Raw genomic sequence first — 16,287 nt, 5'->3', positions numbered from 1 at the left:
CCTTTTTACAGACAACATCATCTTAAAATATGTAACAATGAGTAAACATCTGACAGACAAGGTCTAAATCTCCTATTCCATGAATATATCGGTAAACTGCTTATCAGTCTACAGACAGGGAGTATCAGTATCCAAATCCCCGTCATCAACAACGTGGATGTGGGTTTATAAACAGAATTGGTCACACAAAGACTAATCAACCAGATTAATATGTCAGACACAAAATGCTAAGCCTCTGAGCCAAATCTCTATCCTCAGACAAGTAATAAGCGAGACAAGACTTTGTCTAATTGTAGTTCGTCTGGCGCAAAAATATGGTGAAAATTGGAAAATGAATCAATTTATTTCATCAATTTTTCTCATTTCAACATGCCTTCTTATGAAGTATTATCAAATCAATTCTAACCAGTTGTCTAGCCATACAATCAGATCTTGAAAGTAGAAATAATTTTTACAATTAAAGCTTATTGCCTCTTCTTTCACCTTCTCAAGTTGCAGTAAATGTACTGATGGCAGTTATAAAACTAAATAATAGGAATCAGAAATCATTCTATTCTAGAAGTATGAGTCAGGTTTCATTCAAATTGTAGACACCATTGATGATTAGTATTATATCAGAGCAGTTTATTACATAATGTATTCTCATCAAACTATTTATGCAAAAACAGCAATCTGGAATCTCTCTATGTTATAAAACATGTCGTACCAATCAACACTCTATTATGTTTTATAAAATGAATGCAATTTTATCTTCAAACATGCTGACAATAAACACATGCATTTTTTTCTCTCCATTGTGAAAATCAAATTTGCATACCTCAAACCAGATACCAGTGCAGTTTTTAATTTAATATTGAGTAAACTTCAAATTCAATTTTTAGCATAAACATGCAGGGTCCAATCAAAAGAATGGAGTGAAAGGGACATAACTCGAGAACAGTCTAAGTGACGCTACCCAAATTGTACTTGATCTGAGTTTGGAGTAATAAGCATTGTGTTTTTAAGTTTCATAACATTTGGTTGAGGCAAAGTCAACTTCGAGAACAGAAATGAAAAATTCAGCAATTTTTCCAATTCTAAAGGGGCATAACTGTAGAACAATAAAAGTGACACCACCAAAGTTCAAACTTGACCTGTGCGTTGTGGTAATAAGCATTTAGCACAAGTGAATAACATTTGGTTGAGGCAAACATATATCACAGAATGGCAACAAAGTATTCAGCAATTTGTCCAACTGTAAAGGAGCATAACTCTAGGAAAGTTAAAGTGACACCAACCAAATTAAAACTAGATCTGTGTTTTGGTGTAATAAGCATTGTGTATAAGTTTCATTGCATATGGTTCAGGCAAACTAAAGTTAAAAAACTGAAACTAATTTTGAACTAAGGATGAACAAGGTAAAACTTAATGCCCCTTAAAAATTTAAAACAAGATGCAAAGATGCTGCACAATTGATATTGAGTTATATATGAATCTGTGTTTTTCTGTTTAAATTCTTGAATCATCTAGGTAAGTGCTTTATCTGAACCATATTATTGTAAGGTATTCTCTGCTCTATTGCTAAAAATAAACAGGGCAAGGGTAACGCTCACTACTTTAGTTTATCTCTACCATACATGGCATATGTATATGTGGCTCATTTGCCTGCCCCAAGCCAGAGTCTAAAGTAACATCCTTTCATTATTGTATTTCATAGAATTTGGCATCCATCTCAAATGGTCTCTATTACATATTGTCACAACAGTTTTGATGCTTGACTTATGTTAAGGTCCTAAGATTTCCTTTATTTACATTTTGTTTTGTATAGTTTGTGTCTCATTCTTATTCATGCAAATATCGCATATCCTTTTACTCATAATAACTTTAAAATATAGATAGAACTGGATTACTGAAATACTCATTCCCAACAACTTAGGGCCCCATACATGTAAAGCTAAAATTGTCCTTCATAATAGGTCCTATTCAGACATATCATGATTAGAATATTAATTACAGGATAGATAATCCTTCTGTACTAAAACATCTTTAACAAATTAAAATTCCTGTCCTAAGCTTCCTTTTTAATATCTGGAAAATGTCCAAACTTTCTAAATTCCTAAGACAAGCACTATAGCAATTGCTGCAAGTCTAAAGTTAGTAAGCAGCTGTCAAATCCCAAGGCCGGAGAAATTGGAGGAAAATTTGATAGAATGGTTATATAGGCAGCGTGCTACTCCAGTGTACAACTGGATAACCATGATAACTGGAAACAAATTTCCAAGGAAGATCATAGACCAAGTTAAATAATTGAATTTACTACCACTGCCAATTCTTTGAAGAATTCAATTATACATTATTTATCAAGTAAAGATCAAGTTTAATATTGGAATGAACCCATATTAAATTATTATATGATAGATGATAGCTATCAAAAGCATCTCACAATTCAAAATTTCAAGGAAAAAAGTATTGCAATAGTTATATATTTACAACTTAAGGAGAATTTAAAAGCTTCAGTCCAACTGGAACTATGACACATTCATTTGTGTGAATGAAATCCCCAAGTCCAACTGGAACTATGACACATTCATTTGTGTGAATGAAATCCCAAGTCCAACATTTTCACTCTTTGTATTAGAAGTGCTTCAATCTTACTCTATTTAGATAAATTTTCACAAAAAAGGTAAAAGACAATACAGCCAAATTTAGGCCAAACTGGCATAGGTTTAATAATCTATCTTTACTTGCAAAATTTTCCTGTTTTTTTAAAGTTTCTGGAGCTTTTTTCACCAACAAACCTAAGAAAAGAAATGATTGCAAGTTATTGGAAATAGTCAGGACTTACATAGGTAGATATTGTTGGAAAGGTCCCCACTTAAGTCAGTCAGCTGGCCCTCCCTACAAAAAGTTGTTGATCTGCCACTGACTTAAAAGGATTTTGTCTAGTTAAGATTTATGTGTAATGATTGGCTGTTTTGTTTAGATATACCATATATACATTTATTCTAAATTAAGGAAGAATTGCAGGAAATATTACAAACTCTGTGAGTGCTTGATCTTGATACATATCATGAGGGGCTACGTAATATCTCTATTGTTGGCTTGCTGCTACATTAATCTTTTTACCTCCATCTCCTTTTATTTATATGTACTGTAGAAATTACAGGTTTGTGTGTAACTGTATAACAATATTGATTGTAGGATACAAAATATATAAATTATAAAAATAAATCTGTCTAGACACAATACACTGACTGACTTAAGGAACATGTTTAGCCAAATTTCTGGATTAAAACCTAACTTTACTCCCACGAATGCCAAGGAAAATGGTAAATTTAGCTACACCTGTGTATTTGATACTCATGTCCTGAATACTGGCAGGAAAAATAATGATTTCAACTGTGAGAAAGATGTCTAAATTTAATATAACATTTTATTGATCAAAGTACCACCATTTTACTGACAGCTTGAAACACCCATACCTTCACAGGCTTTGGGGTTCCAACTGCTTTTGGTATTAATTCCAAACAACTGTTATTCCTATCCAGTACAGCATACAAGTTATTGCAGTTTCAGTAGCCATTGTGTGAACAGCTGATTTGAATCTGTGTTATCTATTGCATCAGCAGTACAAATAGCGGGTAATAGAGGTGTGTAAAAGTACTGGTCCCTCATTCTATATCAAATTCCACACAAAAGGTGTAAACACAATAGAGGTCCAGTTTTGTGCAAGGGCTGATTGCTTAAAGACAAGTAAAGGCAGAACTTAAGTTACATAAATAAACTTATAATAGATACCAGGAGTGGTGAAATTTTATACTTGCACCAGATGCCCATTTTGTCAACTCATCAGTGACCCTCGAAACCAAAAAAAGTTAAAAAGGCCAAATAAAGTATGAAGTTGAAGAGCATTTAAGTGGTTGTAAGCAGGCCTATAATGTTAACTACTGTGAATTCAGGTTGTTTGTTCAGGTTACAATTTTCATGGGTTACAGAGGTAAACCACAATTTAAATGTTCAACTAAGTATAAATATTTTATAGGCTTGTAAGCATTGGCAAAACCATCAAATCAAATATTCACTAAGTTTTCCTGAAACCACAAAAAATGGTAAAGGAAAAGATAAATAAATTCACCAATATACGAAAGATTGAGTTGTTGGAAAGAACCATCTAAATGTCAGGCTTGTAGCCAGGAATTTTCAAGGGGGGTTATTTGGACCACGAACTCGACATTAACAGTCACAATTCGAAAACAGAATGTTGACTTTAACAGTGCTTATTTGTTTTCAAGGGGGGGGGGGGGGTGTCTGAACCCCTCAAACCCCCCCTGGCTATGGGTATGAATGTCGTTTTAAAAGAATGAGAACAGTTGAAAAAGTGTCAAATTTACATAACTCTTTTCATTTCCAAGCGTTTTTGTTTAAACCTTAAAAATATTTTCAAGATTTCATCAAATCTGAAGCTAAATACATTTTAACAAAACAAAAAAACTCAGCAATGGAGGCAGAAAGGAGAAATAAATAGTAATCTGATTACATACAGGTGTAGAAGTATAAAGTTGGAATCTAATTTACTGCATTTTCATTGAAATGTTTACTTAATGGTAAACATTAATGTTGGCACCTGTACTGTGTGGATTATGCCAAATTTCAGTAAAAGCTTCTTTTTATAAAGAATGTGTCAAAATATGATTAATGATTGCTGTTTTCAAGGTAAAAGTCAGTCGCAGCATTTACATATTTAAGCCATTAACAAATGTAGAACTGTTTTAACAAAGACAGATACATATTTTTTAAATAGTTTCATGAATCTTTCAGCAGACAGTTTAGTTTGTTCATCAGCTGATTGACAAAATCATCAATGAAAGTGAATTATAGGCTAGTGCAAAAAGGTCTAACTATATTTGAAGGTTTCACGCTACATTGAAGACCTGTTGGTGACCTTCTGCTGTTGTTTTTTTCTATGGTGGGGTTGTTGTCTCTTTGGCACATTCCCTATTTCCATTCTCAATTTTATTCAAACATATATTGTATGCCTTGGGCATTCTTGGCACCAAATCGTAAATGTAAATTTTAATCAAATTCTTCATCAAATGAAGAGGAATCTTTGACAAATTTATTATTCTTATTGTAGATACCTTTAAAGCAGTCTGAATATTTCTCTGTGAAAAGGAACCTTGCTGTATCAAAACAGGGATAGGCCAGCCCCCTATATACATGTATACCTCAACAAAAGATAATCTTTATGCAAAGTAGATTTTTACCTTTACTGCTAACATTTATAATTAAAGTCATTCATGTGTAAAATGTAGGTCATCTTGGCCTACTTTGAGAATAGAATTTCATTGCTTAATATGATTCCAAGATTAGCAAATATTATCATTCTGATTAGATCTTAAGTCACTTAACTATAACACATAAAGAAACAAACAGAATGTAAAACCTTTCAAGTGTTTACAAATTTTAAATCTAGAAGCTATTCGAATACTCTCTTTTTTTTTAATTCAGGTCAAAAGTTTGCAGTAGATGTTAAATTGTGCTAATACTTCTTGCAAGTCATCTACATGTCAAATAAAATATAAATTGTTGCATGATATATGTCTTCAATTCAAATTTGCACATCCTGAGTGATAACATACATGTATATACGGTTGCATCAAAAAAGAACATTTTTGTCATTTGGGAATTTAATTTTTAAAGAGCAAATACATTGTCTATTTTTTTTGAAATTCTAGCACAAAAATGTGTTTCTAAAAAAACAGTTTTAAACAAAAACAACCTTTCTACAACAGTTTTAATTCAAGTTCCACAAAAAAAGACAAAGGGACCTTTCTTCTATAGTACATGTATAAACATTGTACATAAATATTTTGAAGATCTGTTAAGGCAATCTTAACTTATAAACAATTGATAAATGACATGACAAAAGTGCAACATGGATAAATGAAAAAACTCAAAAAGGTCACATTTTAAGCAATTCAAATAAAACTATGGTACTTTTTACCATAATAAATGCTTCCAGTAAATCTAAAAAAAAATCCAAATTACTGGCTTCCAGAATTATATTTTTTGAATCAATGATTTTCTTTATACAAACTTGAAGCTGTAGTAGATTTGATGGCAAGAAAATTTCAATGAAAAAAGCTTAAATCTGGCAAGTGTGTAATGTTATTTATCAGTTATTGCACACAGATGAAGTCTGATGGCTGTTTTATCAGTTGATGCAAGGCAGAATGTATGATGTCAAGGTCAAAAGTTGAAAATTATAAATTCTTATTTATTCACATAAATGTTTTCAACAGTAAGATATTTTTTTCATAAAAGTCAGAATAAATCTGCTGTTTAACTGATGGGCTTAAACTTTTGTTAAGGATTCAGAAGTTACAATTTATTTGAATTATTAATCCCTGAACTGTTTATGTTAGAAAATCATTTGCTAGCTTTATAGCTATATAACCATTGAAAAAAGCATGCATTGAACAATGTTTCTATATAGTTAAATATGGTAATCATCTTTATTCAGAACACAATTAATTAGAATGGGAGTACACAAAATTATACAAACAGAATCAAAAAAACTTAAAACACAATGAACCTTAAAGCTCCAGTGATATTCAAATACAGTTCTACTTTCCTGAAGCAAATGTCACCAGGTCTGTCAGCTTTCATAAAAGTTGTTTGTTTATAATTTGTAGGTGGAACACAAATCTAGGTATCACAAAGAAAACAATGAGCTGCATTTACAATCCATATTCTAACAGTGGCGGATACAGAAGGAGGGTTCTGAGAGTTGGGAACCCCCCTTTTTTGAACAATCAATGCATTTGAATGGGGACGTATCATATGGTTGGAAACCCCCCTTTTGAAAATGACTGGATCTGCCCCTGTTCTTATATGCTTTAATTGTGTATATAACAAATATGTTGACAAATCAGATTCAGAACATCAATGAAACAAATTAACTCTCAATGGTCAAGAGGCTGCAAACTTAAACAAATTAACTATCAATGGTGAAGAGGCTGCAAACTTAAAAGTTTGGTGGCACCCACAACTTGTACATTATAAATAAGGAGACGTAGTATGATTGTCAATGACTGAGACAACTATTCACCACATGGCGTAGATGATAGCAACTATAGGTCAACACATGGCGTAGATGATAGCAACTATAGGTCACCACATGGCGTAGATGATAGCAACTATAGGTCACCACATGGCGTAGATGATAGCAACTATAGGTCACCACATGGCGTAGATGATAGCAACTATAGGTCAACACATGGCATAGATGATAGCAACTATAGGTCACCACAAATGTACAAAGTTTTGAAGTTAGCATACACATACACATTTTTTAATCAAATTGAGAATGGAAATGGGGAATGTGTCAAGGCCTCCAGTGGGTCTTCAATAAAATCCTGTTGAAGCATACTAAGCTTAGTACACAAAGCATGTAAGTTAGCTTACATGTGCGGTGGAAAAAGTATGTCAATTTAAAGTATTTAAGGTTACGAACTTTCACATTATGTATCTCATATACGACTTTTTTGTTGCATACTAATAGCCTGTAATAGGTCTGTCTGTTACTGAGGTCTGTTATAAATGATGTCAATATTTTTTCCCTACAAATTCCATAATGAACATTAAAACTTCTACATTAATCAATTGCTTCATTCTTAAAAACAGTTGGCTCTTCAGTGCTAATTAACTGTACATACAATTCATCCTACCATTCTATAGCCTTCACTCTATGCCAGCTATTCCTGGCATGCAGAAACTAAACGCACGACTTTTTCTCTTTCACCCTAGTAAGTTCACATTTACAAAGAATTTTACTTATTTATATCACCACTTCAATCAAGATTTCAAACTTATTTTTCTTCTTTTAGCAGAACTGACGTTTACATGTTACTAAGTGGTTTACAACTGTTCTATTCCTCAAAATGAAACTTTGTTGATTACATTTCTTGTTGATCATGGCCAGTTAGAAGTCCTTCAAGCAGAAATGTTAATTTTCATGCCTTACATTTTAGTCATTAAAGTTTTAAAATATGTGTTGCCTAATAAACCATCATGACAGGGATAAAACAGGAGAAATGTTTTAACCACCTGCATGTGGCACAGAAACATGTATGTATGTTTGTTTTCATCTTTTGAAGAACCCAACTGCCTGAACTGGAGACCAACTATGGGAACCTAATAGGTTATTCAAGATTTTTACCTAAAATTTTGATTCTTCACAAGATATCCTAGTCTTAGGATCCCATTTATGTCTAAAACGAATGCATATATATTTATACGAATATCTATAGCAGAAAAGTTTAGGTTAACTCTTCAGCAGTGTTTACAGACTTTTTCATAAAATGATGGAAGGGGGGGGGAGGGGGGGATGAGGAACTGACTTTTTGAGAAGGGACCCGCTCTAGTCATGCTTCATTGATTCCCTAAATAATCAACCAAAAACTTTTCACTAAAAGGGGGAGGGGGCTCAGGTCCCCTTAAATCTGCCTATGCTCTTAATTTCATTTTTGCTCTCCAATTACACAATTATATTACAGATCAAGATCAGTTTACCGTACACTATGACTTTTTGCATTACCTCTAGTCTAACTGCAAATATATGAAAATCATAACCAATTTACCAGATACAATTATCCTATTTTTAAACCGAAGGGAAAGCTGTGTGCTCACACATATTTCTGGAAAATCCAATAGAATAAATAAGATATCAGCATTAGCAACCATTATTAAATAGTTTCATTCTATGTTGAAAATGGCAAGGCAAAAACAAGAAGGCATCTTTAAACATAACATGTAACAGATCTACTGGAAAAAACAGCAATTCAAATGGTAAAATTTAAGGTCATTAGCCCTAAATAACCTTGTGACAAATATTGATTGAATTTAACATTAATAATTCATTCTTCCTGGTTTCTGGCATTTCATTCTGTCTGTGATTTCAGTAAGGTGTCTGACTTATAAATATCTGTTACATGTTCTGTGATTTCAGTAAGGTGTCTCAGACTTATAAATATCGATCACATGATCTGTAACAATAGTATACAATTCTCATTTTATACTATCATATCCTGGTTTCTTCAAAAGAAATAAATATCATTGTCTGACAATGTAGTAAAAAAATAAAAGAATCAAAGATAAATGGATATATGCTTTATAATGGCACATATTATTTTTTTTCAAATTTTTTATATAAACTCAGGGTGACTAAGAGCTTGAAATTCTGCAGACTTATTTCCTGGACAAGTCATTTTCTTCCAAAGGCACTTGTCTCTGTCTTGTTTCTTATATACCTTACTATAGTATAACATGTGTTATATAAAGGTATAAAGGGCGGAGAGTCCTCTCATTGGCAATCATACCACATCTTCTTTTTTTTTATATATAGGGGTCAAAAATTGGGAGACAAGTGCCTGTGTTTTCTTGGGACTGTACATTGCCCTCTAGATGTCTTCTGGGTATTTTTGTTGAGTTGCTGTCTCATAAATGTATATGCCACATCTTGGATAGCTCTTCAGGTCTGTATTAATGTATATGCCACATCTTGGATAGCTCTTTAGGTCTGTATTAATGTATATGCCACATCTTGTATAGCTCTTTAGGTCTGTATTAATGTATATGCCACATCTTGGATAGCTCTTTAGGTCTGTATTAATGTATATGCCACATCTTGTATAGCTCTTTAGGTCTGTATTAATGTATATGCCACATCTTGTATAGCTCTTTAGGTCTGTATTAATGTATATGCCACATCTTGGATAGCTCTTTAGGTCTGTATTAATGTATATGCCACATCTTGTATAGCTCTTTAGGTCTGTATTGATGTATATGCCACATCTTGGATAGCTCTTTAGGTCTGTATTGATGTATATGCCATATCTTGGATAGCTCTTTAGGTCTGTATTGATGTATATATGCCACATCTTGGATAGCTCTTTAGGTCTGTATTAATGTTTATGCCACATCTTGGATAGCTCTTTAGGTCTGTATTAATGTATATGCCACATCTTGTATAGCTCTTTAGGTCTGTATTGATGTATATGCCACATCTTGGATAGCTCTTTAGGTCTGTATTGATGTATATGCCATATCTTGGATAGCTCTTTAGGTCTGTATTAATGTATATGCCACATCTTGGATAGCTCTTTAGGTCTGTATTAATGTATATGCCACATCTTGTATAGCTCTTTAGGTCTGTATTGATGTATATGCCACATCTTGGATAGCTCTTTAGGTCTGTATTAATGTATATGCCACATCTTGGATAGCTCTTTAGGTCTATATTAATGTATATGCCATATCTTGGATAGCTCTTTAGGTCTGTATTAATGTATATGCCACATCTTGGATAGCTCTTCAGGTCTGTATTAATGTATATGCCATATCTTGGATAGCTCTTTAGGTCTGTATTAATGTATATGCCATATCTTGGATAGCTCTTTAGGTCTGTATTGATGTATATGCCATATCTTGGATAGGTCTTTAGGTCTGTATTAATGTCAATAGATAATATTCCTAACTTATCATGTTATAATTTAATTTGAAGGGAACATTTGTTTCAGTAATTAAATTTCCCCTTCAACTGCTTTAGAAAATAAGGTCCAGTTCAAAATCACAAACCACAACCCTTAGAATTGAATTATGGAAATTTCGAGTTGTGGCCTCCAAGTTTCAGATCTTAGAAGTGGTATGGATGCAATGCTTCTGCTTATAAGAACTGCTTTTTTCAGTTTTAATCATGCATTAAAAGTAATAAACGTATTTACACTTTTGGTATTTAGCTGAATCTTGCCTCCGAATGACCTTAGACCTACTCCGAATCACCTTTTGACGTCAAGCAACAATCACTTTTAAATTGTGACGTCAAATATTTTAAATTATGATGTCAAAGTTTACGGGAACCTGTGTGATTTTACGTAATGGCGGACAAATTTGCATACAAGTGTAAATATGTCTATACCAAACTGTACCTTAAGGTAAGAACACATGCATGTCAGAAGGATATTAGCATTAATGCATTATATAGTTAACACCTGAACCTGGATATTCATACATGGCCTTTCATCAGAAACAAATGCATTTTAACAGGGATAACCTTTGTTCAATGTAAATAGTTTACATGCAAAGGTAGGTCAAAATAACCTAACCAATCACTATGTTTGCCTGTAGGCTGTGGCCATTCACCTGTCTGGGACCGGTCAGGATTTTATTACTCCTTTACAAAATATGTTAAATACCATTAAAAGTATGTCTCAATATTATTCATTTTTAATTGTTCTACAGTTCATATCATGAATAACATTTAATGCAAAGCTAAATATAATAAATAGCTACATAATTTACAGCTATCTGAAAAAGTCAACAATAAAGCATGCCTTAATATGTAGCTATATGTATTCTCATAAATACAAATCTATCTATAATTTTTGTCTGACTGAAATCTTGATCAAATTTGATCTTATCAGACCTTTATTATGCAGTCAGAAGAAATCATTCATGTAATCCTGTAATGCTCAAATAAGGAAATGATTTTTTCTTTCACTGTAATTTGATATAAAATTTCTAACAGAATGTTCAGGATACATGATCAAATTCAAGGTTGGTAGTGCAAGAACCTAAAATATCATTTCTTTAACATTCAATATTAATACTAGTCTATAACTTTCAAATCAAAGCTAAAAAGAAACTTGTTTGTCTATCCCTAATGAATCATATGACAACATGTTATACATCTTCCCCTTCTATATACAGATATATATATATATAAATATCAAATAGGTCTGGTTAACAGAAAACACATTTTACTTGGGTCCAATTTATAGAATTGCAAGTCACAAAAACTTTTGCAACACAAGTCAAACATCTTGTATTATATAACTTTTTAAGTCTGCTGTCTGACTCCAGCACATATCAATAATGGTTATGATTTTATTTAAATCGTTAATGGTGGAATACTATGGCTCCCATGTTTCCTTTAGTCAATGGCTTTCTCTTTTCTAACCATGCCAAAAGACTGATTGAAAAAATAGAAAATTCTTCGTAAAATCAATGTTTTAGTCTGGACTATACTGATCAATCATCATAACAACTATAAAAAGTTTGAATGTGTAATATTTTACATTCTGCAGTATCCAACAAATAAAATCATCATGAATTTGTACTTTTATTTAAAACATCTACTAACTTTTTATGATGTTTCAGTCTTAAGTGATATTTTAAATCCTCACATACTGACTGGCAAACTGTTTGTCTGTTTGTATATGTGATAATATACAATTCAATATATTGTATATATTTAGTATTTAAAATCTATATATATATATATATAAATTGGGCTAAATTTGAGACAAAGTATATATAAATCATCTTTATCTGTGAATAGTTTTCTTTTTTGATTTATTTGAAGTTGAGGGTGAGGGATAGAAGAGTTTTTTTCTTGTTTAAGCAGGGGATGTTTGAATTCAGATTCAGATACAGAGAGGCAAACATAATACAAATAAAAATCATTATGAATTTTAAATCAAAAAAATCTTTAAAAAACACTATCTAGGTTATTAGCCTAGGTTATTTGCCATACAATTTGACTAAGGAAACTGAAAATGTTAATTTAGTATATCTGCTGATATGGTATCCAAAATTACAGGCTATTCACTCAGCTACTATAAGCAAATTTAGTATACAGGAAAATATCATCATTCAATAGCAGCTTGTTATATTTCAAATTCCTCCTTGATTGACCTCTAGCTAGTCCAATTACAGACTGTCAAAAGAACAGACAAATTTCAGATAATTGATATTTATTGCTACTTATTAGTCTGTGGTAAAACAACAATATTTTCAGCAGCTCAGACTCTGTATTATATCATGCTTATAAGTGAAGTTATGTATTATATCATGCTTATAAGTGAAGTTATAACATGTCCTCACTCTAATTTACTGAATAAATTTAAGAGTTCAATTTTCCACTCTAAATTCAACAGAATGAAAAAGGTAACAATTGAGTCACATATACATGTATGTGATATATGTGATATAATTTACCAGACTTCCTGAAAATCATCAAAGGATTGTCAATTATTTAATCAGACAAGATGCAATGATTCATCTGGTCAGCTAAATAAAAATAAGAAAAAAGGGGGGACCTGGCTGTTCATGAAAAGAAGCAGATTCAGATGTATACTGTAATTGCAGTTGTCAAAATCCACCACATCATCGGCACATGCTCACCTGCCCATGAAACCTTATATATATCCTTTAAAAAATACTTTAAATGGTGTAAAAAGAAAAAGATATTTGACTGATAGTTTGGCTGAAGGCCAGAACATATTTCATGATGACTGTTAATTGACAGCTGTCTGACCCATATTGCATAAATGTACTGTAAGTTTTGAAATTATTGTCAGGTTTTTATTAATGTGAATGAAGCAACTTGGTGAAAAACACAATAATAATGAAAACTCCAATTTGGATACATGTATCTGATACCAATATCTAGATGCAGATTTGTTTAAACTGCAATAATATATCTCACATATTTTTTTCTATTCTTCCAGAACTATAATTAAGGGGGTTCGCGGGTCTAAACCATTTATATAGGATTTCTCTATATTTTTCTATAAATGAACTTTATCTTATGGTTAATAGAAAAATAAAATAAAAAAATGGGGTCACCGTTCATTTGCGCTCACCATCTGCCTTCGAAAGAAGCATACATTTTTGTAAAGGTGTTTTTTTTCTGTTGAAGTAATAGGAGAAATAAAGGTAATATCGAAATAAAAAAAAGAAATTTATTACAGAAATCGCTCAAATTTTACAATATTTTAGTTTAAGTACAGCTTATATGGAAATTATATTAAAAAAGATAGGTCACCGATGAGTTGAAAAAGATATTTCAATTTTTAAGCCAAAAAATGGCATTTTTCCACCAAAGGGAGATAATTTGGAACTTTTTCAATGATGTATATATTTTAAAAGTCATCTGGGGCCAACACGAATTGATTGTTTTGAATGATTTTTGTACCATATATGACAAAGTAACAACTACAAAAGGAAATAATTAAAATTTGTAATGATAAACAAATGTTTGATTTTTTTCTGAAATTTTTATACCCTCGAGCCTCCTTAATTCTGAATTTTTGGAAGTCTGACCATTTGATCACTAAAAAGATCTTGATAAAAAAAAAAAAAATTAGCACCAGAATTTGCTTCATCAGTATTGAACTGTCTTTATAATAAATATGTATAGCTTCATATAATCACAATTTACATTTGCAATTAATTTTGACTGCAAGGATATATTATTTAGGGTACAGATCTATAAATATATTCCAAATATGCACAATATGACAGCTTTCTTCAACTTTTACATTCAAATCTTTTTTTTTATTTATTAAATTCACATTTTCAAAATTGTATATTTTAAATACAAATATTTCATCTTTTATGATATTTTGTTTCTATTGTTTACAAAGTGTAGTTATCAATATACACGACCAACACCTATAGATATAAATAACTTTTCACCTGTCACTGTCCAGACTAATTCTACATATTTTAATTCACTACTGCATATATAATTTAGCATAATTTCGATACAATGAAATAATATATGCAAAGCATTGTCGTGCAATGAATAAATATGCAGTCTACCTTGCTTAAACTTTGCCCCGTCTGCGGTTACGTAAGAGTAACTCACTAATCAAACATTCAGCTTTGTTGATTGTCAATTCGTCTACCGACTGTCTGGGGCTGATAACCCTTCCAATACACTAAATGACATCACATGTAAACAAAAGTTAAAAATGCAAAAATAAACTTACCGTTAGCAACGACCGTGTTGTACAAAAGTAATGCTGCAAAAGAAGAGAAAATTAAATAAATTTGCAGGAAGTTAATTGCACCTACAGACCGGAAGTCCACATGGAACCTAAGACACCGTGATTTCCAAAGACTAAAAAATAAATACTTACCAAAAAGACCAAAACAAAATAGCATGTCTAGGTGAACAGAGACCCTCCCACTCCGACGGGATGATGCATAGAGTCTCGGTTCCCCTTGCAGTGGTCATATATCCTATTTATTGTGCAGACTTAACTCTCAGACGATATACACAGACCCGCCATCACTTTTGATGATTTGCGCATTCGACTGTCTGCGCACTTGCACAATTCTCCAACTGACGTCAAAAAGGATGTTTTTTTTCTTATATTTTTCTAACATTTTAAAGTAACATATTGTCCTGTTAAAACTGCGTGTTGGTAGATTACGTAAAAATCGATTGAAGCGACTGAACTGACTTTTTTTTACCGTTGACCTACATTTTTTGTTGGTCTAATATTAGATTGTGAACGGCCAGTGAACATGTGTAGTTTTTTTTACTACAAAACAAGAAAACCTCACAAGGGTGTTGTACCGTTACATAACGGTATCATATAATAATATGTCTCTGCTGGTCACACAAATTCTTGGCCAACGTAAAGTTCAAAATTATATTAAATTAAATGTCATATTAATAAACAGATAATTAATTTTCTACAGCTGTTGGATGTATTATCAATTAAGCAACTTTACTCGTTCCAAAGTTTAAGTTTAATATACATGTATGATCGAGTACTAATGTCTCTTGTTGACAGGCATGCTACTACCATTTATGTCAAAGAGAATAATTTCCGAACAGAAGTTTTTATATTTTCAGAGAGAAAGAAAAGGGAAATAAAAGTGTAACAAAATATTAACTCGAAGGATCGGAAATCGCGCACCTGTTGATTTAGACATGACGTCGCAAAAATCGATTTTTCAAATTTTTTATAGATCCTCAATATTTTCCTAATCAACAGAGGCGGATTAAGAGGGCAGGGGGCCCGGGTTCCCCTTTTGGGAAAACTATTTGGTTGATTATATAGCGAATCACTGAAGCGTGACGGGAGCTGGCCCCTCTTAGGCAGCCAGTGGGCCCCCACTTATGAAAATTTCTAGATCCTCCACTGATCATAAATAATTAGCTTAGTAAAATCAAATAAATACAGACGATGCAATAAATATTATGATTAATTGGAATTTGCTTGCTTAACGCGCAGTGGAAAAACTTGTCATGCATTCAATTTCAGTACGAAAAACTGAAGGATAAAAATGTTAGAGACTCGAGATATATAAGGGGGCGAACATTTCATATGCTTATGGTGTGGGCAAGAGTATTGTAGCCGGAAAATGAATATCCTGGCCTTGAAAATATGGAAATTATTTAACAAAGTTTATACATTTAAATGTTCAGTCATAGCAATATCGAATCAT

At 32.1% G+C, this 16,287-nt stretch overlaps 1 protein-coding gene across 1 annotated transcript in view; it reads right to left on the bottom strand.

The window, feature by feature from the left end:
• The window catches only part of LOC139525568 (uncharacterized), an 83,376-nt gene extending 68,086 nt beyond the window's left edge, over nt 1–15,290 (bottom strand). The window contains exons 1-2 of the mRNA XM_071321022.1: nt 14,967–15,290; nt 14,817–14,849 (exon numbers count right to left, since the gene is read on the bottom strand). Coding sequence (XP_071177123.1) covers nt 14,817–14,849; nt 14,967–14,991 — 58 coding nt within the window. The 5' untranslated portion in view covers nt 14,992–15,290. The remainder of the gene's footprint in view (nt 1–14,816; nt 14,850–14,966) is intronic.
• Nucleotides 15,291–16,287: the final 997 nt, after the last annotated feature.

This window comes from Mytilus edulis, chromosome 5 (assembly GCF_963676685.1).
Source record: "Mytilus edulis chromosome 5, xbMytEdul2.2, whole genome shotgun sequence".
NCBI lineage: Eukaryota > Metazoa > Mollusca > Bivalvia > Mytilida > Mytilidae > Mytilus > Mytilus edulis.
This window is presented reverse-complemented; position numbering and strand designations above follow the sequence as displayed.